The 21,321-nt window shown below is 34.6% G+C and overlaps 1 protein-coding gene across 4 annotated transcripts in view; it reads left to right on the top strand.

Moving 5' to 3' along the window:
- Positions 1-20,588, top strand: part of ARHGAP29 (Rho GTPase activating protein 29) — a 54,272-nt gene extending 33,684 nt beyond the window's left edge. For 3 of the 4 annotated variants that reach the window (XM_058175967.1, XM_058175964.1, XM_058175965.1), the window contains 19 exons: positions 1,961-2,021; positions 2,875-3,012; positions 3,245-3,309; positions 3,728-3,838; positions 3,949-4,029; positions 4,589-4,774; positions 4,946-5,083; positions 6,540-6,730; positions 7,511-7,674; positions 8,548-8,676; positions 8,777-8,875; positions 9,493-9,656; positions 10,222-10,410; positions 10,503-10,640; positions 13,343-13,575; positions 14,184-14,496; positions 14,591-14,687; positions 15,639-15,749; positions 18,902-20,588. In XM_058175967.1, coding sequence (XP_058031950.1) covers positions 1,961-2,021; positions 2,875-3,012; positions 3,245-3,309; positions 3,728-3,838; positions 3,949-4,029; positions 4,589-4,774; positions 4,946-5,083; positions 6,540-6,730; positions 7,511-7,674; positions 8,548-8,676; positions 8,777-8,875; positions 9,493-9,656; positions 10,222-10,410; positions 10,503-10,640; positions 13,343-13,575; positions 14,184-14,496; positions 14,591-14,687; positions 15,639-15,749; positions 18,902-19,788 — 3,495 coding nt within the window. In that variant the 3' untranslated portion in view covers positions 19,789-20,588. The remainder of the gene's footprint in view (positions 1-1,960; positions 2,022-2,874; positions 3,013-3,244; positions 3,310-3,727; positions 3,839-3,948; positions 4,030-4,588; positions 4,775-4,945; positions 5,084-6,539; positions 6,731-7,510; positions 7,675-8,547; positions 8,677-8,776; positions 8,876-9,492; positions 9,657-10,221; positions 10,411-10,502; positions 10,641-13,342; positions 13,576-14,183; positions 14,497-14,590; positions 14,688-15,638; positions 15,750-18,901) is intronic. The other variant, XM_058175966.1, reaches the window with a different exon arrangement.
- Positions 20,589-21,321: the final 733 nt, after the last annotated feature.

Genomic DNA, 21,321 nt, shown 5'->3' with positions numbered 1-21,321 from the left:
CATCCTGAATCCAAGATGAATTTTGTCTTCCATAAGCTCCCTTTGTGTTTAACTGTCTTAACAATATTTGGTAAATGAGCTGGAAAATATGTTAGTGGGTGAAGATAGTATAATATGAAGAGTTGCATAGTTTCAATGTCGTTGCTTCACTTTTTTATTGAAAAGGCTGTTTGTTTTTTCATGCTCCTACTTTTTATCTGTGGGCACCAGATAATATCTTCTTGGTGCTTAACTTTCTTGTTGACTCATTTTATTCCTTACATTTAAAATATATTTTAATTTTAAAACTAGAAAGTTGGAGTCCTGTCATTAAAAGTATCATAATCCATTCATGTTGCTGTGAATGTTTCTGGTTCTAAAATGAGCCCCACTAGCTTTCTTAGAAAATAAAAATGGAAGGTAATAGAGTTTTAGAGCTTTGCTTGGAAGTATATCTGCTTCACCAGGAAAAAAAACCATAAGCAGGAATAATAGCATACTAGATGGAAACTAAGCAAGGGGGGACTATATTCTCTTATATCAGGCTTCATAGCTGATTAAGTCCTCAATAAAAGACATTTTTTAAGAACATTCCTGCTGTATACTCAGATTCCTAATGTTCCTGTCAGCTAAAAAAAAAAACTCTTGGGAACTGTTTAATATTAATACATTTGAAACCATAATGTTTATAACATGAATAAAGCAGTAGTGTTAACCTCAGTAGTCTACAAATATCACCTGACCTTGATTATCGGTAAACTCTTAATATATAATCTTTTTACCTACTGTCATACTGAGTGTTTTCCTGGTTAATTGAAAGAATATGCTACTGGTGCTAAACATGCATCATCTGTGCAATGGATTTTTTTTTCCATGGAGACAATATATTTCACTTAAAATCCAATCACTTAGTGATCACTCAGAGTTACAACAGACCTCCCTCGGGGTACTTATGACCCAGTTCCAAAGTTCTGACCGGTAGTTGCATATAAAGTACTTAGCAGTTGGTCTGGATTGATGGCTATTTGCAGCATCCTGCAGCCACATGACCACATTTTTAAAAGATTTTGCTCGAAAAATGGCATTTATTTCTGATTTTTGGCAAAAATATCACATATCAAATAGCGGATTCACTTTATGCATTGTGATTCCATTACAGTAATAAGTCAGACTATCTGCACTGGAGTGTGATTTCAGATTTCAGCTCCTCTGAGGGCTAAGCTGAAAAGTTGTTATCTGAACCTGTTAAAATCTTGATTAGTATTATATTCCTCATTTATGAGCACATCTGCACATGTTGCAAAGAAATTTATAGGAAATATTGGAGTAAAGATATTATTGTGACCCATTTACCCATGAAAAGCTTATATTATTTGACCATTTCAATTTAATATTAGCATTCATACTGTGATATTTTATTAATGAAGTTAAGCTTCCTGGAGTCATGGATACTTTAACACTGGAGAGTTCCAAACCAGTTAAACAGACATTCGTCTGGGATAGTTGAAGATTTCTTGCCCTGGGGAGGAAGTTGGACCAGAAGATGTCCACAATCCCAACTATATGATTCTATGAAGTTAAGACAGAAAAAAAAAATGCTTCAAACACTGGTCCACTCAAATAATACTTCAGCTTTGCTTATAGTTGCATTAATATTGGAGATCCAAGTGTGGAGTTACAAATTAACCCATCTGACTTGGTTTTGCCTCATTAGTATCAATTTTGGGTTGATATCAACAGGTTGGGTTGTTATTATGAATCTACTTTATTTTTTATGAATTGAAGATGCCTTTGCAGTGATATTATTTTTGTTACTACTGTTGCATGCATCTATACTTTTGTTAATTCAGCTTAATAACATTTAATGATTTCTTGTTTATCTGATTTTGTATTCCCCCCCACTCTGCCTCATCAGGTAGCATATAATGTGTTCAATTATTTTTTTTTTTGCTGATGCTAAATATATTTTTTTTTATTCCAGTCTTTTGAAAACCTTTGTACAGATTCTGGAATATCATTACATGAAGGTGTTCAATCAACAGGTGAGCATTTTTAAATGCATGATGACTTTGTACCCCATTTTTTGTAGGTAATCGTAACAGAGGCAGTAAAAAGTTATAAACAGATCTTCTACATAAATGCTATATAAAAATACTAATATAAATATTTAGAGGAAAATCATCGGTGTTTTAAAATGCTCTTTTTATTATGACTGGAATTCCCTCCCAAATTCAGGTTCTGAGCCTACTGGTATTTTGAAGGACCTTAAAAATGTGGCTCTTCAACCAGGCCTTTGGAAAGGACGACTGATGCCCCTTTCTACCTTTCTTTCCCCCCCGGATTTCTTTTCTTCACCATGACTCTTTTTTCTTATGCTGTTTTAGCATTTTTTTGTATTGTTCCTTGTTTTTAAATGTTTTAACAATCATAAATCCACAGTTAAACATATTATTAGGGTTGATTGCACAGTCAGGAGAAGTTTAGACTACCTTTGGCTTTCTATCCACCTATTGAGTCCTTTCCAAGGACCTCAGATAGGCAGATGTTTTTTGATTGTGTTAAAGCCATCATCGTAGGATGTAAGCTGTTTCAAGTAAAGTTGCCTTCTGCAGTTGACTATTATTATTATTTTTATTATGTCTCATCCCAATCTTAAAAATTGTTTATTATCATCAGAATGAACCTAAGCTGCTCATATTATTTTTCTCCTGGTATGCTATTACAAAAAATCCATAGTTTGCTAAGATATAATCCTGTGAACTTTTAATGTGTTCTATAAGCTCTGTCAGATCCATTTAGTTGTCAACTAGCATTAAAAAGATTACAGCTGATTTAATGTTCACAGTAAGCTAATATCTAAAATGTGCTGTTTTGTACTTGATGCTTTATTTACAGGGCACCTTAATGCTGAAGAAATTGATAGCGCTCTCCTAAGAAATGATAATGGAATCAAATCTGCTCTATCCTATGCTAAAGCATGGTCAAAATATGCAAAGGATATTGTTGTATGGGTAGAGAAAAAAATTAATTTGGGTGAGTACCTTTTTCTGGCACCTGCGATCATTCAGAGTCAGGCAGGCATATCAGTTTTATATTGTCAGAATTGCACTACCCATTGCCAATAATGTGAATTTTAAATTAATAACTATTTGTTAAAATGAATGGAACAAATGCTGGTTCCTGTACCTGGAAGATTGTAATAAAATAGTATCTAATTAAGATTAAGATTTATTTTTTTTACTATATCTAATACTTCTTTCTACAGAAATGGAATGTGCTAAAAACCTGGCAAAAGTAGCAGAAACCACTAAGACTATTATTGTCTCTCAGGTGTGTATTCAGCTAAAAAAAAAAGAATATTAAGTGTATTATGTAAATCATTACTATTTTGATATTCAAAATGAATTTAATTACAAGTTAACTTTATAAGTTCCTAATTATTTGGTAGTTTGTATCTTATCTTGTTTCTTAAAAACTGAATAATTTATTATAATAAAGTATATCATAACAACTGTGGTAAGATGCAAGTATTTAAACAGATGTGTAAAGGTGCAGATATTTAAACAGTCATTTAAACACTATTTTTTTTTAAATAAGCATTTTAAAATTATTTTAAACAAGTGTTATGTAGCAGTTTAATTTGGCATTAAAGCTGTTTAAATAACTTTTCATTTTTATAATTGGAAATCTGAATCTTAACACTATTTTGAAAAAATACTAGCATTACATTATGTGTGTTTGCTTTTAGGACTACATGCCATTCCAGTCAATATTCATAAATGCATTTCAAAATGATATAGAGAACAGTTTGCTTTGGCAGCAGACAGCAGTAGCTCTTCAAACTAATAAATTTTTACAGGTAAATAAAAACTATTCTGTAAGAAGTATTACTATATGAATAATTCACTGTTATGTGAACTGCTAACACATAACTGATACTTCTTTACTCAGTTCATTTTTCTTATTTAGCCACTGCTTGGGAGAAAAAATGAATTGGATAGACAAAGAAAAGAGATAAAGGAACTTTGGCAACGAGAACAGAAAAAATTGGTGAATATCATTGTTTATTATACATCTTGTTCACTCATTTTAACTTCTAAATTTCCTTCTGAGTTTAAATTGTGACTTTTTATGAAAAAGACAAGTCTCATGTAGAGTTCCCATGGGCATGTGATTATGATTTGGGCACTTGGAAACTTGCATTTACAATGGCTGCAGTGTCCTGCTGTCATAAGACCATCTTTTGCAACTTCCCAACTGCCTTCCAACAAGTATAATCAGTAAAGAAGCCAGCAAGAAATGTTGCTGGTCTTAGTCAAGTGATGTCTCGATTAATAATTGCAGTGATACACTTAAGGACCAATAAAGGTTGTAAAATTGGATGTGATCGTGTGATATGGTGTAAATCAAGGATTACCTGTAAGCAATTGCCTACACATCTCTTTTTCCCTTAATGGTATAAGGATCATAGTTTCTTTTATCAGAACCATTATGTTTAATAAGTAGAAACATGCTTGGAAGTTAAAAAATCATATTGATTTAACAGATTAATATTCCACCACAAGGTGTACTTCTTAGTATAAAAGATATTTTTCTTTGGAATGTACAGCAAGAACTGGAATCCAGTGTAAGAAAAGCAAAACAATTATATCTTCAACGGCAAGAGGAGTATGAGAAGGCAAAATCAACCACTCTTCGTGCTGAGGATGACTATATTTCCTCCAATTGGGGCTTTACAAAAGATACCAGCAAATTAGAAAAGAAACGTAAACTGGAAGAGGAAGCTCTCCAAAAAGTAAAGTATCTTCTGTAAATATGTCACTATTTGACAAATAGGCAGACATTGGCTTTTATCTATTATTTGAATCATATGACTTTTTATTATGGGTTATTTGTGGAAGGGGATTAGAGTTAACTAGATGTTTTTTCTATCAGTACTTATTTCTTTATCTTTCATTTGTTGTAGGCTGAAGAAGCCAATGAACATTTCAAAGCCAGCAAGGCTGAAGTTGAAGAAAAGAGAAGTAATCTAGAAAATTTCAAAAGTGTCATTTTAACGCAGCTACGGGAACAAATTTATCAATGTGATCTCACACTAAAAGCTGTAAGAATATATGACTTAATGTATCTTAAATCCGAAAACCTTTAGTGAATTTTAAAATGGCAACATTAGATACTTTGCCATAGTGTGAAAATGATTTCACACTTTCCTTACTTTAATTATGGTGAAACCCATTAGCATAAGACAATCATTGTATTATCTCAGATAGTTTTCTGGTACAGAAAGCGGTATTTAGTTAAAATAGCAATAGCACTTAGACTTATATATTGCTTCACAGTGCTTTACAGCCCTCTCTAAGTGGTTTAGAGAGTCAGCATATTGCCCCCAGCAATCTGAGTCCTCATTTTACCGACTTTGGAAGGATGGGAGGCTGAGCCAACCTTGAGCTGCACAAGATCATAATAAAAAATATAAATAATAAAAGAAGTATGTTATTTGCATACATTGATTATATTATACATTTTATATGCGGCCCAAGACAGTTCCTCTTCACTCAGTGCAGCTAGGCAAGCCAAAAGATTGGACACACCTGAGTTAAAGTAAAACTTGAAAAACCTGACTGAAGAGAAGCTGTACAACTTTTATTAGCTAAAAAGCCATACTATGCTTTTCATGGTAAGTTGAGAGCCCCACTAAATCTGTGGTGGCTCTGAATGCTGCAAAGTGGATGTTGTAAGCTATATTTTTGTGCTCTTGCTATAGAGAAAACTCTGCAAATGAAAAAAGCTCCCAGTTCCAGAGCCTCATTTCCTATCCGATTATATTTGATTATCTTTGCCATATTTACATCTTTGTGTAGCAATGTAGTGTGTGTGTGTGTGTGTATCTTATATAATATTTGATGAGAGTGCCAATGCTTGCTCTTTTTTTGTATACACTGGTACTTACTAAGCAAAGGGTTTAATGTTTATCTTTTCTTTAAAACAACGTTGAGAATTTGAAGATCAACAAGTGGGTGGGTAGGGGTTATTGATATGTTTTATTTTTATTTCTATACTGTGTTTTATTGTTTGCAAGCCACTTAGAGTAGGGGTCCCCAACCTATGGGCCAAAGCCCCCTGTTCTGTTATGGTCACTGGGGCGCATGAGTAGCTGGCCGGTGCACGTGCCTGCCCCTTCCACAAAAACATCCCCTTTTTTCCGCTCCCCCCATTCCGGGCTGCCAACCCAGAAAGGTTGAAGAACCTTTGGACCAGAGGAATGCTGTCGATATAACCTAGAGTCCCTATGAGCGAGTAGGTGGCTATATAATTTTTTTTAATAAAAAATAATTAAATAAATAAAAGTGTGAAAAATGCAACTGCAGTTTAAACTTTAGTTTAAAGCTGCATTGTTTTATAATAGGTTAATTGTATAGAAAATGTAGGCTTAGAACTATTTGTAGGGTTTGGGTTTTATTTTAATTAATATACATGTAAATAACATTTTGTAGTTTCTTTGTATTTTGCTGTTTCTAAAAAGTCCTGTGAAGTCTTGAAAAACTTTATCTTCCACGTAGGCAACAGTTAACCTGTTCCAGATGCAGCATGCTCAAGTTGTTTCAATGCCAGTCAATTATCAATACCTCTGTGAGAGTGCCAAGCTGTATGATCCAGGAAAAATGTTATTTGAATATGTGAAGAATTTGCCAAAATATGATGCTCCTACTGAGTCTGTTTGCTTTGAAACTCAGACTTCCCAGGTTGGAGGGTAAGATATTAGATATATTCTTCCATATTTGGCAGTAAATATGAACCAAAAGTTCAGGTAAAGAAATAAAATATAGATAAAGAAATAAAAGCTTGCATTTTTGGATTACTGATTGGATACCTATTAAATGGTGGAAAAACAAATTGAAATGGGGCAGAGAATGCAGGTGAGAATGCATTCTTATGTAAGTTAATGTTTTGAATTTAGCAAAATTGTGCATTTGGTTAGGTTTACCAGTATATCTGAGTCTTCTTTCCCATATTTAATTACTATCATTCAGTGAAGAGGTTGTAGAAAAAATGCTTTTAAAAGGGTTTTTTTTTTAAGTTGGCCACACCGATCCGATCACATTACTCCCCCAAGCCACACCCACAGAACCGGTAGTAACAAATTTTACATTTCACCACTACCTAGAACCCATTGGAGAATGCGGGCTGAAAAGAGTGCCTGCTAGCCATTACAATGAATTCTTATAGCATCACTCACTACAGGTTGGAAGTTGTTTAAATAAATTTAGCTGAGATGCCAGAGACTATTTTAGGATTAGTTTGAAGCTAAGTCGTGAGAAATTGAGCAGAGTTTGTTGTTAAATTAGTTTCATAATCTGTGTATTGAGTCTTTGTTTGCCAGGTTGCTAAAAATAATCAAAGAAAGATTCAGTATTTATGGTTATGGCTCTATAAGTATTTAAAATCTTGAAGAGAAGTGTAAAATGTTGATTTGTTGTGATAAATTTGGAAAACAATACAATTCCAAATGATGGTTTGTTCCCTTTCACAGAGTTTTCAGTGAACAGTCAAACAATGTTTCTGCATCCCAAGGAAGCATACCTCAGTGCTCAGGAGATTATCCTATTCAGTTACTAGATGATACTACAAGCCCAACCTATCTTTGCTCTCAAAAGATTGGAGACAAAAGATCTTTGAGCAGTACAGATGTTTCTGGTAATACTTCATTTGATCATTTATGTAGTTAAGTAAACAATTTTAACATATCATCATGATTTGGCCACTGCCAATATTCTACTATATTATTTTTATTTTTGTTGCCTTCAAAAAAATATCTTTACATAAGTCAATATATCAATGGAAATGAAACATAATTAAGACTCATAATTTAATTTTGGGAAGTGAGAATTTTCAACTTTTCAATTAATATGTCAGGAAACCAGAGTGAAATATGAATAGAAACTGAACAATATAATTCCTCTCCAAAGAAATGAAAGGTCAAACAGTAAATGTAGAAAAATGTTGAAATATGTGAAAGTTAATCACATATAGTATTTTTAAATATAATAAATGGATAAATATTAAATATTTCAATTTATTTATTGAGGATAAGTGTAGAGGCTGTTTTCTTCTAATGATTAGTTGTTCAAGAATTGGTAGCTCATGTTTTCAAGATCTTTTCATGGGTTTACGGCAGATATGTAATTGGGATCTACCTGACTGTAGATGCTGGACTTAATGTCAATTAATGTCAACTTTCCTATGAGCAAAATTTGTACAACTAAATTTCTGATTTACTGCTCTGGTTTTGCATTCAAATGCTTCTTGGACTACTTTGTTCTGCCATAGTTATGATTCGGACTATCCCATTGGATGAATACAGCAAAACTGCCACTTCCAGAGCATGCACAACCAAAAGAATGTCTTGTACAGACAGAAAGAACATATAGTTCTTACTGTAGTACAGTGAAGGGTCCCTCCAGTTTTGATTTTTAAAATGTATACGTAGGCTGTGAGAAGCAGGATAAAATTTGTTTTATATCCAAAGAACCTGAAGTCACTAAACCTATTTCTCCTTCTCCTTTAAAGCTGTGCGAGGTCCACCACCTTTTAGATCCTGGTCAGTTGGTAATCAAAGTGGGGGAATGTGCAGTGATTCTGAAAGTGCAGGAGGAAGCAGTGAATCACGATCTGTGGATTCTCCATCTGCTAGCCCAGGTACAGATATTATTCTTCAATGCTAGTATTATTGCTGTGATTTAGTGAAGCAAAAGAAATGCAACAGAAGGGCTTAAATTGTCCATTCTTGGCTGTTTAGTAGGTGACTTCAAAAGACTTCCTCGTACACCATCTATTGGGACTATGTCATCTGCAGATGATCTTGATGAGAGAGAGGCACCTTCACCTTCTGACTGTGGTAATATAATTTAAGCTGAGTTCATTTCTTGTTCTAAGTACACTTTGCAGTCCCATTTTTGTTTATTATTCTTAAACTTTGTTAGAAACAGAAGGGGCAGATAGTACATGTTTACCTCTTCTAAGCCAACAAATACATTTATTGAGCTGAAAGAGCAAATTTCAGTAAGTACAAGAATTCTGCAAAAATGAAGCTTAGCTGTTCTGCTTAAAAGGGTAATAACATCTGCTAAACATATGTTTGATAGAAGCTGGAATTAAATAAGAAGGGATTTTTATTGTTTGAGTTGTTTCAGCTTGGGTGACATGCTAGGGGATATATCAAAACCAATAAATAATGATTCAGTGAATATAGAGAAATGTATGATTTGACTTTTTCAAAAGTAGAAATATGTGAGCAATTTCCTGCCCCCATTATATGATAAAATGATAAGACAACCATCTTACACAGAATTGCTTAGGATTAGGATCTCATACATAGATAGGTAGGTATACATAGATCACTGAATACATTATATGCATCATTATTAGGATATCATTTCATAAGATAAATATCTGAAAATATTAGTGTGTATTCCTTGCACTCTGAAAAGCTAACATAGACCTTTTTATTTCAAGGTTTAAATGACCTAGCAGCTGAAATTGCCAGTACTCCTGGACCTTTTCGAAACACTCTCCTATCTAAGGCAGCACAAACACACAAACTTCGGAAGCTGAGGTCTCCATCCAAATGCAGGGAATGTGATAGTCTGGTGGTATTCCATGGAGCAGAATGTGAAGAGGTTGGAATTCCAAACACCTTTTGGCTTTCTTATAATGGCTTGTGGGCAATACAAGTTACTAGATTCACATCATATAATTTCATACTCCGTAGTTTCCATGGCTGAGGTGCACTGGAGATGTGAAGCTACTATGGGGAGCTTGAAGTGCCAGAAAGGATAGTGTCAATTTATCTTACCAGTTTGGCAGTCTATTTGCCAAGATAATGTAAATGGTTCTCCTTCTCCAGTTATTTATTAGGCTTGGCAGAAAGGTTTGTTGGTGAAGTATTCATTATGCCTCATGTTTAAGAGCTACTTTGGACCTGGCATTCTTGAATGGCTGCCTGCCTATTCCATATACCGTGCATACTTTACATTTATTTTTGGAATTTATAGCCTGCCTTTTTGCTCATACAACCCTCAAGCAGCTGTTAACTATTCAAAAGTTTTTAAAGTAGTACCAAATCACTGTGATCTAGTTGAAAGAAGCTAAATGCTTTAAATAAGTTAAATGAAGTTCGATGATGTAGATGCTATATGCCCTTACCCTGTTTTTAATATCTCATTTCTTTGCTGCTTCTTTTAGTGCTCACTTTCCTGTCACAAAAAATGTTTGGAGACTTTAGCTATTCAGTGTGGGCATAAGAAGCTCCATGGAAAACTTCATTTGTTTGGGGTAGAATTTACTCAAGTTTCTAAAAATAGTCAAGATGGCATCCCTTTCATCATAAGAAAATGTACCTCTGAAATTGAAAGCAGAGCCTTAAATGTCAAGGTAAAGATTCATACTGGTTTTCAAATGCTTTTTTTCAAAGCCGTTAAAATTTTGTTTTTACAATTATTTATGACGTTTGTTTCATATTTAAGGGGATATACCGTGTGAATGGAGCCAAATCCAGAGTTGAAAAACTTTGTCAATCATTTGAAAATGGGAAAGATTTGGTAGAATTATCTGAACTCCATGCTCATGATATAAGTAATGTCCTTAAATTATTTCTTCGCCAGGTAAATAAACATTATTGTCTTCATTATTCTTATTTGTATATTGAGAGATTTATTAAGGTGGACATGATTTTTGTGTAATGTTTTGTGAAAGTTCCAGAATTGAGGTGATTGCAGGGAGGTTTACCCTTTGACTCTTGCTTGTATTGAAAGGATAGAAAACAATCAAATTATCATTCTTAAAATTAGATTGTTATTGGTTTTTCATTGTTGCTGATTTTTGTCAGGTTAATTAAAATTAGCTATTTTAAGTATGATTAACATAGAATAAGTGGATAGGGGAAATTAGCTGGAAAAAATGATTTTAAAAAATGAAAGGGAATAAATTTTTGAATGATAACAAAAACCCAAACACATTCCTTTTACTATATCCACTTGGCTTCTGATGTACGAAAAAAAATATCTCTAATCATGCTTTAAATAAATGGCTCAAAAAAGTGAAACCTACCCTGTGAAAATATAGAACTAGGGCAAGGGTGAAATGCTCCCGGATCGGACGGGATCGCGCGATCCGGTAGCGATGGCAGCTGCTGGTTCGGAGGACCGGTAGCAAAAATCCCTGGCCCCGCCCCCCTGCCTCTGCTGAGCCGCACCATCTGCAGAGTTTTTTGTTTTTTTTTACTTTTAAAAGCCGGTTTTGCTTCAGCTGAAACCTGCCTTTAAAAGTAAAAAAAGCCTTTGAGGATCCCGCCCCTCAGCTGGGATCGGCAGCCTTTAAACTTAAAAATTAAAATTAAAGGCTACTCTGGGGATCTCACCTGAGTTCCTCATCAGCAGAACCTTAAAAACATGTTTTCTGTAGAAAACATGTAGAAAAACTCCTTTTAAAAGAGTCTAAGCCACTTACCTGATTACTGATTGACCTCATGGCTCTGCTCACAGCCCGAAAGCTCCAGTTTCGCTTTTAGCACAAGACAGAACTAATCTAAACTTAGCTAATCTATTTCACCACTGAGTGATTAATGCTGTCTGGCTGAGGAACTCTGGGAATTGAAGTCCACAATTTAATAAAATAAAATAATAAAATAAAATATTTGTGCAGCTTTCTGAGATTTGGTGTGTTTCTGTAGTGTTTCACTCTAACTACACAAACACACAAAATCTCAGAAAGCTGTATGTGGTATTTTGTGTGTGTGTGTGTGTGTGGTGTGTGTGTGTGTAAAGTGCAAAAGTTGGATTTTGAGCTTTTTGTGGCTGTGTGAAGTGTGAAGTGCAGCTGCTTTTACGTTGTGTGTGAGTCAGTTGTGTTGTGTTGTGTGTGTGTAAAGTGTGAAAGTTGGTTTTTGGTGCTTCTTATTTTTTTATACTTTGTTTATTATTTTTATTATTTATTATTATTGGCCACGCCCACCCAGTCATCTGACCACCAAGCCACGCCCACCAATTAAGCCACGCCCACAGAACCGGTAGGGAAAATTTTTAGATTTCACCCCTGAACTAGGGTCTAGGCTAATGCTGACAGTGTACTCCTAAAAGAGAATTGCCATTTTTATTAATACAGCAACTCTATAAATGTGAGTATAATACTAAAATACTATAAAAACTCCATTTTTAATTTACTGAGTATCTGAATGCTTTATTACATTCTAGTGAAACATAAGAATGTATTTTCCATGTGGATTCCTACAGTGACTAACCTGATTCTCCTCTGTTGCGGTTCAATATTCTGTTATGCCATCTCTTCTCTTTATCTCTTAGCTGCTTCATTGATGTTCCAATATTATGCCTCTTCGTATTTTTTGCTGTTCTTTGTGGTGCAGTTGTTAATAGGTTTAAAATAAATGCCTCACTTGCATCAAAACAGTGGAAATTACTCTTTGTAGTTTATGAGTCAAGAGAATTGGCTATATTGTGAAAAAGAAAAAAGATGCGAATCTTGTGAATAGTGATTACCTACATTAATGTTCATATATCCTGGACTTCCATAATCCCTTACTAGTATTCCCTAAAGTCTAATACAGCTTGCAGTAGTATCTGATTGCTTACTAGCATCAGTATTTAATGTAACATTTGCAAAGCTTTTTAATGAAAACTGGGAAATATTAAGTCATTGTGCGCTGTGGTACATGTTTACTCTAGTAAACAGCTGATAGGTTCAAATGTATCATACAAACACAGGCTACAAGTCTGAATGAGGAATTCATTGGTGTTCTTATTTGATAGTCCATACCCCTTCCTTAAATTAACAGTCTTTTTAGCATTTGAATTGCAGGCTCTCAATTGCCATTTCGTCTTACTCAGATTGACACATATGGTAGCTGAGTTCACCTGTATAGTACTTGCTTTTCTTCTGGGAAACAGAAATTATTGTTTGTCAAATCACAGTTTAGGTTATAGACTTTAATGTAATGCATGAATCCACTCACAAATATCTAGTCCTTCTATTCAAAATATTGTAATTGTTCTCTTGTTCTGTAATAAAGCAGATTAATAACTATCTCAATCAGGTTTTATTTTTAGAAACTTTTTACTAATAAACAAAATTGGTCATTTAAACAAAGCAAAAAACTTAAAAACACACATAGAAGTGTTATTAAAATTCAAGATATAAGAAATGGAATCCATCAACAGTGCTACATGAATTTCTTACAATATTCTAGTTATGCAGAAAAAAATTCAGAAACTTCCCAGGATTGGACAAATGAAAAGAAGGACATAAAGTTAAGATAAAATTTCACGTGGATTTCTGATATTCTTTCCCGCAGCTCCCTGAACCTTTGATTTTGTCTCGATTTTACAATGAATTCATTGGACTTGCAAAAGAAAGCCAGAATATTAATGGGGAACTTGATATGAAACAGATGAGACCAAAAACAAACAAACAGCAATCAGTTTGCATTGAATTGAATAGAATCATACTTAAAATTAAAGATCTACTGAGATTGCTACCTACAGCAAACTATAACACTCTGAAGTTTCTTTTAGCTCATCTATGCAGGTAAGAGCATTCTGAGTCAACCAGCAACTAGATTTTTCTATATATTTTTCTAGAATTATATGTAAATATCTCTTTCTATTTAGTGACTTGTTATATTTACTTTATTGAGATCAGTTATAAAGTTCAATACAGATTTTTTTTATTGTGTAAAATTGTTATAACTATGCAGTGGTAACCTGTAAGGCCCAGAGTGACTTTTAGAATCCAAAACAATAAAAACATTTAAACAACATAACCAACAAAGCTTGGACTAAAACAACTATCATAACAACAGACAGTCACAACCCCTTACCTGAGGTCCAAGTTAAGTATTGAGGTATTTTCAGAACTTCAGGAGAGAAGGCACTGTCAGTTTTTTTTGTTTTTTTTTGGGGGGGGGAGGGGGAAGAGTGGCTGTTGTACCCAAAAGGAAGGGAATGGTGGTGGCAGAGACACTTCTCTCCTGGAACATACTGGGAACCCAGACACAATTGGGGATAGGTGGTCCTTCAGATATCTAGACATTAAGTTTTGATTAATGTTAGTTGGCAATTAATATATATACTTATCTGTACAAATATTTGTTGGTACATTCAAAACTTTTGTGCATTTTCTGTTCTTTTACGCAGAGTTAGTGAACAATCCGATGAAAATAAAATGTCTGCCCGCAATCTTGGCATTATATTTGGTCCAACTTTGATCAGACCACGTGAGACAGATGCCACACTCTCACTATCTTCACTTGTGGATTATCCATATCAAGCCCGAATGATAGAACTTCTCATCACTCACTATGAGAAGCTCTTTGACACTGCCCAAGAGCATTCATTAGCTGCAACTGAATCTGATGAAAATTCTTTTTCTACTAAAAGTATTTTATCAGCAGAAGATAAACAAGCATCTCAAGATAGGAAAGGAGGATTCTTTGTGGCTATGAAGGAAGTGAGTTTCTGTTGAGGAACAATATAATATTCCATTATATTTGTAGTATTTCGTTTAGGAAAACATATTCTATTCTTATTGTTATTATTGACAGAGTGTCAAGAGGAAGAATTCTACTAAAAGAAGCATATCTTTTGAAGAACCAGATGGTAGCAAACGTTCCCCCTTCCAATCTGATTCTTTAGTGAAAGGTAAGTGTTTATATGTTAGAATAGATAGCAATAGCATTTAGATTTACATACCACTTCATAATGTTTTCTATAGCCCTCTCTAAGTAGTTTTCAGAGTCAGCATATTGCCCCCAACAATCTGGGTCTTCATTTTACTGACGAATACACCAATGAGCCAGAACTGTCTCTTAATTTCTGGGGGTAAATATTGATGGCCCCTGTGAAAGTGAAAAAAACAGTATTAAAATATTTTTAGTTTGAAATAATCTTATTTATTTATCAAATTTATATCCCACTTGCAATCATAAATTGATGCTCAATGGTTAACAAAAGACAATATAACAATAAAAACACTACATAATTTATTTTTAAACCTTTATTATTGGTTTCAATAACTCAGGATGGCAAACACACCTAACACTTCTTCTCCTTCTATTTTCTCAACAACAACAACAACCCTATGAGGTGAGTTGGGCTCAAAGGTACCCAAGTGTCTTTTGATGCTTAAGGTGGAATTAGAACTCACAATCTCCTGACTTCTAGGCTAATGCCTTAACCACTAGATTAAATTTGCTACCTGGAAACAATCAGTTAGGGTTAGAGGTTAGTCTAGATGAGTAGTGATGAGGGCATGACACACTGTAATCGGGTCATTTCATCTGAAGTAAGGCCACCAGTGGCACACCAGCCAAAGCTGGGCAAATGCATCCCTGGCCATAGTCTACCTGTTGATGCAATTGCAACTGCAAATCCAGGAGGAACCCATTTGTGGACCTCTTCCTTCAGCGGCAATGCAACTCCTTCCAGAGATAACACGGGGTACCTCAGTGTACATCTGTAGCTCAATCTTACTGTTTGAACCTGTTTTCTACCATTCAGATCCTAACAATCTCCATAGCTGACTTCCACATTATATTAGATTTTTGTGTGGAAATATACAGTAAATGCTTACATTTGTGGTTTTTTTCTTAGAATCGACCTGTACTCTTGAAAGAAAACTCAGTCTTGGCAAGCAAAATTCTCCTTCAGAATCTACTCCTGTCATGGCTTTGGAAAATGACACGGTTCCTATAAAAGAATCAGGTTAGTTTTATTAACTGTGGAATATTTATACAGTTATTCCTGTTACTGTTGAATTATTCTATATTTAAAAGCCAAAGCAATTATTTATTTAGATTAAATTTGTGCCAGTATTGACGAGAAAATGCCAACTTTTAGGGTGTTAATGTAATTGGAAATATATAAAGATTAAAAGGTCACTTGAAACTTGAGTTAACATTTAAATAATATTTCAAGGTAAAAGTGCAATATAATTAATTCTCAAGTGTTACATCTATAGCTTATTTTTTGCATACTGTAGCTACAGTTGATATTTTTTAACCTAATGCAACTTAAAACCACACAAATATGTACTTTACTAATAGCTTTTAAAATAACCTTTTTCCCTTTTGTGTCATATTAGGTTCAGGTAGTCCTCCACTTACAACAGTTCATATAGTGACTATTCAAAGTTATAACGGCACTGAGAAAAGTGACTTAATGCCATTTTTCACACTTACGACTGTAGCAGCATCCCCATGGTCATGTGATCAAAATGAAGATGCTTGGCAATTGAGTCATTTATGACTGTTACAGTGTCCTTGGGTCATGTGATCCCATTTTGCGACCTTCTGTCATGCAAAGTCAAAATTTGGGAAGCCTGATTCACTTAACAACCACGTTACTAACTTAACAATTTTAGTGATTCACTTAACTACTGTGGCAAGAAAGGTCATAAAATGGGCATTACTCACTTAAAAATGTCTCACTTAGCAGCAAAAATTTTGAGCTCTAATGTCGTAAGTCGAGGACTACCTGTATTACTAAACAAAATCCTGTGCATAAAAAAAAATTTGATTGATTACCTGCTATTAGTCACAATCAACTCTTAGCTACCATGTGGCAACTATATAGAAAGACTTTCTCCAAGATGAACTGGTCTTTCAGGTCTTTGAATGAGGCACCCATCACCATTGTAATTAAGTCCATCTACCTTGCTGTTATTTATCCTCCTCTTTTTTCCTCTCCCTTTCCCACCATTATCGGCTTTTTACTCTTGCCCTTACACAACTTTTGCTATAGATCCAATTTGGCATTCTTCAACAATAGTGTGTTGTGGTGTTGGGATCTGTACAGCATCTATTGATCACTTTAGACTACTGCAGGAACATTGCCTCCAGTCTTAAGTTTTCTGAGAACTGACATGAACATTTCATCTTGGATTGCTGAACACTCCAGACACCTGGCATCTATTGAGGCATCAAGCCTATCAAGTCTATGTTTTGCATTTGTCCAGTTTTGCAGTAGCTTCTTATGAATGCGGGCTTTTGAGTCTTTAACATTACACTTGTGTTAAAAAATATACAAATAGGCTACTATCAAATGGGAAAGGGAGTCAGTTCTGCCTGCTGTGTTGCCATTGGTTTAATTAGAGATTTTCCACTGCTGCCACCAACGAGGGACTTTGTTTGCCACATTTTTTATTGTTTTCATTACTTTTTATCGTTTCTGAGGATTCTTTGATGACTACCACAAAGTTGTATCTGCAGTTCAAGTGGCTGTTTCTGTTGGGGTGCCTTTTTTCCACTCTGGTCTGGCTTTGGTGACACTGTTATTTCACTCAGGCATACTATTGTATACATATATACAATACTGTTTGTGGTCTCCATGGCCATGGACCGACTATTGGTTATGGGATGAGGCTAAAAAGCAGGATACTGTAAGTTCTAGACCCAACATAGCCATGAAAGCCGGTTGGGTAACCTTGGACCAGTTACTCTCCCAGCCCAACTCGTCTCACAGGGTGGTTGTTGTGGGGAAAATAGGAAGAGAAGGATGTATTTATATGTTCTCTACCTTGAATTATTTGTAAAAATAATAAAAATATAAAAAAGGTGGTGTACATATATACATACATACTATTTTCAGATGTTAGTGATTACAAAATCAGTAGTGTACTAATGCTAAGATTTGCTTGCAGCGTTATAGCAGTTAATTATTTGTTTTATTTGCTGCCTATTTTTTCTCATGCTTCTCTTCACCCCTTTTATCTGGACTATTTTTAAACATGTCTTCCTTCAAAGCCCACTTGACAGTCATAGTGTGGAGGAGAGGTTGCATCAAATAAAAGCATTGTGAGAGCTTCCTTTTTTTTCCACTCCACGTCTCCCACCCTCTCTTAGCACTTGTCTTCTGTTAGCTGGACAACTTAACAGGCTTATAAATCCATCATTCCAAGCACCACCATCCAATTCTATCCTGCTGTACAATATTTTAAGGAAAGCTATTGGTTTTCCTATTGGCATGTGATACTTGGTGGAAGGAAAGAGAAAGCCAGGTAAATCCACTAATCACTTTCCATATCTGCCCCAGATTAAATCTGTAAAGACAGCACTATTCACTGGCCTTGTTCCTCTACCAGAATAGGGATCGGCTGTGCAAACAGCACAATTTATGCAGGCTTATAGTCTGCTAGATAGTGCTTAAACATGATATCTGGCAGAGTTTAAGAGTTCCTTAAGTCTGTAAATGCTATCTCTTGTTTGTCCTTTTACAATCTGTTTTTCCCTCCAGCTTAATTATCATATTCAGTTTTTCATAATGATGAAATAGGTAAAAGTATTTAAATATTGTAGTTCTCTAATATTTATGGTAGGTTATTGTACACTATTCCCAACAAATATAGTGCTAAATTTGAATTATGAGAACATCTTTATGTAGGTAAGGTCTAGTTGTAAGAATCTTTCATTTGAATTGTTTTACCATGTTAATTCTGCAATTAGCCTGACTTTCAATTAATGGGAGCTATCTGTCCAGATACATTAGAAATTCAACCACTTGAAATGCAAAGTTGGAGAAGCTTAGGTTAAAAAAAACAAATATAAAATGTTTATGTTCATTCTACTAACAAAAACAAACTGGAAGGATGAAATTCCATTGTGGGTGGCTTCTTACAAAACAGTTGTAGGAGAGTTCCTTCCTTCTTAAATTAAGTTGAGGAACATGAATCATAATAAATACAAGAAATATAATGGGATTCTGGAGTTGGCTGATCTATCTTTCAGACATAATTGTTATAAAACAATGAAAGAAGAGAAATATACAAGAAATGTGATTCTCTGAAATTTATATCTTTTCTAATTAATATTCAAGATTAATACTTTTGATGACACTTGAAACATTTCTTTCCTTCCTAGACAATAAAGCAACTCCAGTTTCAGATCAAGACAATGGGAAGCAAGACCTTGAAACCGAGGATGGTGTTAAAAGTGATCAGTTAATAAGACCTAGACGTCATATAACCAAAGTTCAGATGCGCTGTCAGAAGTCCAAGCCATTTTTTCGTCCTGTGAGTTTACCTTTAGGATCAATGCTTCCTTCTTGTATTTTAAATGAACAAAATTTCCAGAATGCAAGTCTGAACCCAGACAAGCTTGGGAAAAGTCTTGTTATTGAAGATATTTCTGAGACACAGTCACTTCCCTCTGCTAATGTTGGCTCTAGAATCTCTTGTTATGACCCACAAACTCAGAAAAAGACTTGGGACAAGCAATATAAACAGTATGACATGACATCAAAGACAGCAAAGATTATGACCAATATCCATGAAAACCTAACACAAGAATCTGTAAATACATGTGCCTTAAATGCATCTGGCAACCTTGTTAACAATTCAGTAAATGCCATACTTCTTTGTAAGCCATATACAGGATCGTTCACAACTTTAAAGCCTGCAGGAGAAACTCATTGCACAGCCTCTACTCCTGTTGCTAGTTTGAAAAAGCCAAGATGTTTTCAACCACCAGGAGGAACATTTTATAAACCACCATCCAACAATAATGCCAAACCAAATGATGAGAGTTCTGCATCCAAACACTGTGCAGCAATAATCCATAACGACATGCCAGGACTAGGTGTGAATCCTGGCCCTGATCCTAGCTTTTTGGATTCCTCTAGCCAGCATGGAAGGCAACAAAAATCTAGCTTTGAAACCATGTCCCCTGCAGATTTGAAGCCCACTTATCAGAGATTAAGGCCAAAGCGGATGCAAGAACTGGAACACAGGGAAGCTCATTTTGTGTAAGATACTCAAAACTTCTGGAAGAGGTTTTTTTTTTTTCTTGAGGATTTCGCCTTTGTGCCATATTGAAATTATTTTTATAAATATCTGTACAGGCATTTTAAAACATTGAATGAAAAAAGCTGTGAAGACTATTTGAAGTTAATTTTTTTATTATTATTATTATTTCATTTTTCTCAAGAGTATTTAAATGCATTCCAAATGTATGAGCAGCTAATATGAAGTGCACTCAAAAAACCTTATAACCTACTTCATTTGTTCAATTGTATTTTTTCTCATGGAAGCCTACTTAAGTTAGAGTGCAACAGTGAAAGGAGTCCATATCCAAGAATAAATTGTTTATTAAGACTGCAGAGTATGAAATATAGATACTTAATTTAAGAATAAACCAAAGCTTGAAGCATTGCTGTAAGTGTCTGTATTTAGTTTTTTCTCTACTCTGGACAATTAAATGCTCTCCACTGAAACAGTCACAAGTCACAAACAGAAGTACTGGGTATGAAAGCATAATTTGACACTAATAGTCAATTTGGCTGAGAAAGTATGCAGCGAGCTGTTTGGAGCTGGAATAATAAGTGTCACTTTCCTGTTTATCTGTTTCTTGTATGATGTTCTTTTCTGAAATAGTTTTAAAAGTCTCAGTGTTCACAATGAATTGACAAAGTCTCACCTATTCTGGTTTGTTCTTCTTTTACTCCGTTTTGTTTCATTTATGTTTTATTCCTATGTTTTATGTTACCATATGTACCATATGTAATACTGGCCAGTGACTGAAGTAAAGTATTTTGACAAAGTTATGAAAATACCCTGTTGGTTATTTATGCATTAACAGAGAATGCCTAAGGAATAATAGTGCTAACATTTGATGTGTTTTAGATGCAGACATAAATGTATAAATACTGTTTTCTGTAGATAATGCTGCATTTTTGCCTGGCAACCTGAATAGTGCGAATATGAAATATACATCTGATGCAGCAAGGAATATGAATCTGAAAATTAATGTACCAAGCACCAATAGAGTTATGTCTGGAAGGGAAAAATGGAATCAATGATTGCTAGTTATATATCAATGGTCATATATAAATGGGTAAAAAAACTAGAGCAGCTGTATACTTTGTAAAATGATTGACTAAAGGAGGGTAAATGTGGAAATTTTAAGACCTGCAGTGATAGTAGAAAGGCAGTAGGTAATATGGGGTTTGCTGAAATAAATGAATGTTTATAAAAAGAAGCAATCGCTATGGATCAGAGAGTGCTTTTGCCCAGTTTGTTACAGAAAAGTGAAAGCCATGTCAGGAGAAACACACTAAGTTGAATGCCATGGGAATGAGATCCTTAAGAATTTGGGTCTAGTAAAACAAGGGAGGGAAGGGCTTAAGAATGAACAGGGTTGAATGAATGTAAACCTGAATGATCACTACAAAATAAGTACATTGACATTTGGTTATAAAGAAGGAAGGAATTAAGATCAAACTCTAAAATATATGAAATGGAAGATGAAAGAGTAAACCAAGAAAATTGTAACTGGATGATTTT

The sequence above is a fragment of the Ahaetulla prasina genome, chromosome 3 (assembly GCF_028640845.1).
Source record: "Ahaetulla prasina isolate Xishuangbanna chromosome 3, ASM2864084v1, whole genome shotgun sequence".
NCBI classification, from domain to species: domain Eukaryota; kingdom Metazoa; phylum Chordata; class Lepidosauria; order Squamata; family Colubridae; genus Ahaetulla; species Ahaetulla prasina.
Note: the sequence above shows the minus strand (reverse complement) of the source record. Positions and strands in the feature narration are given on the sequence as shown.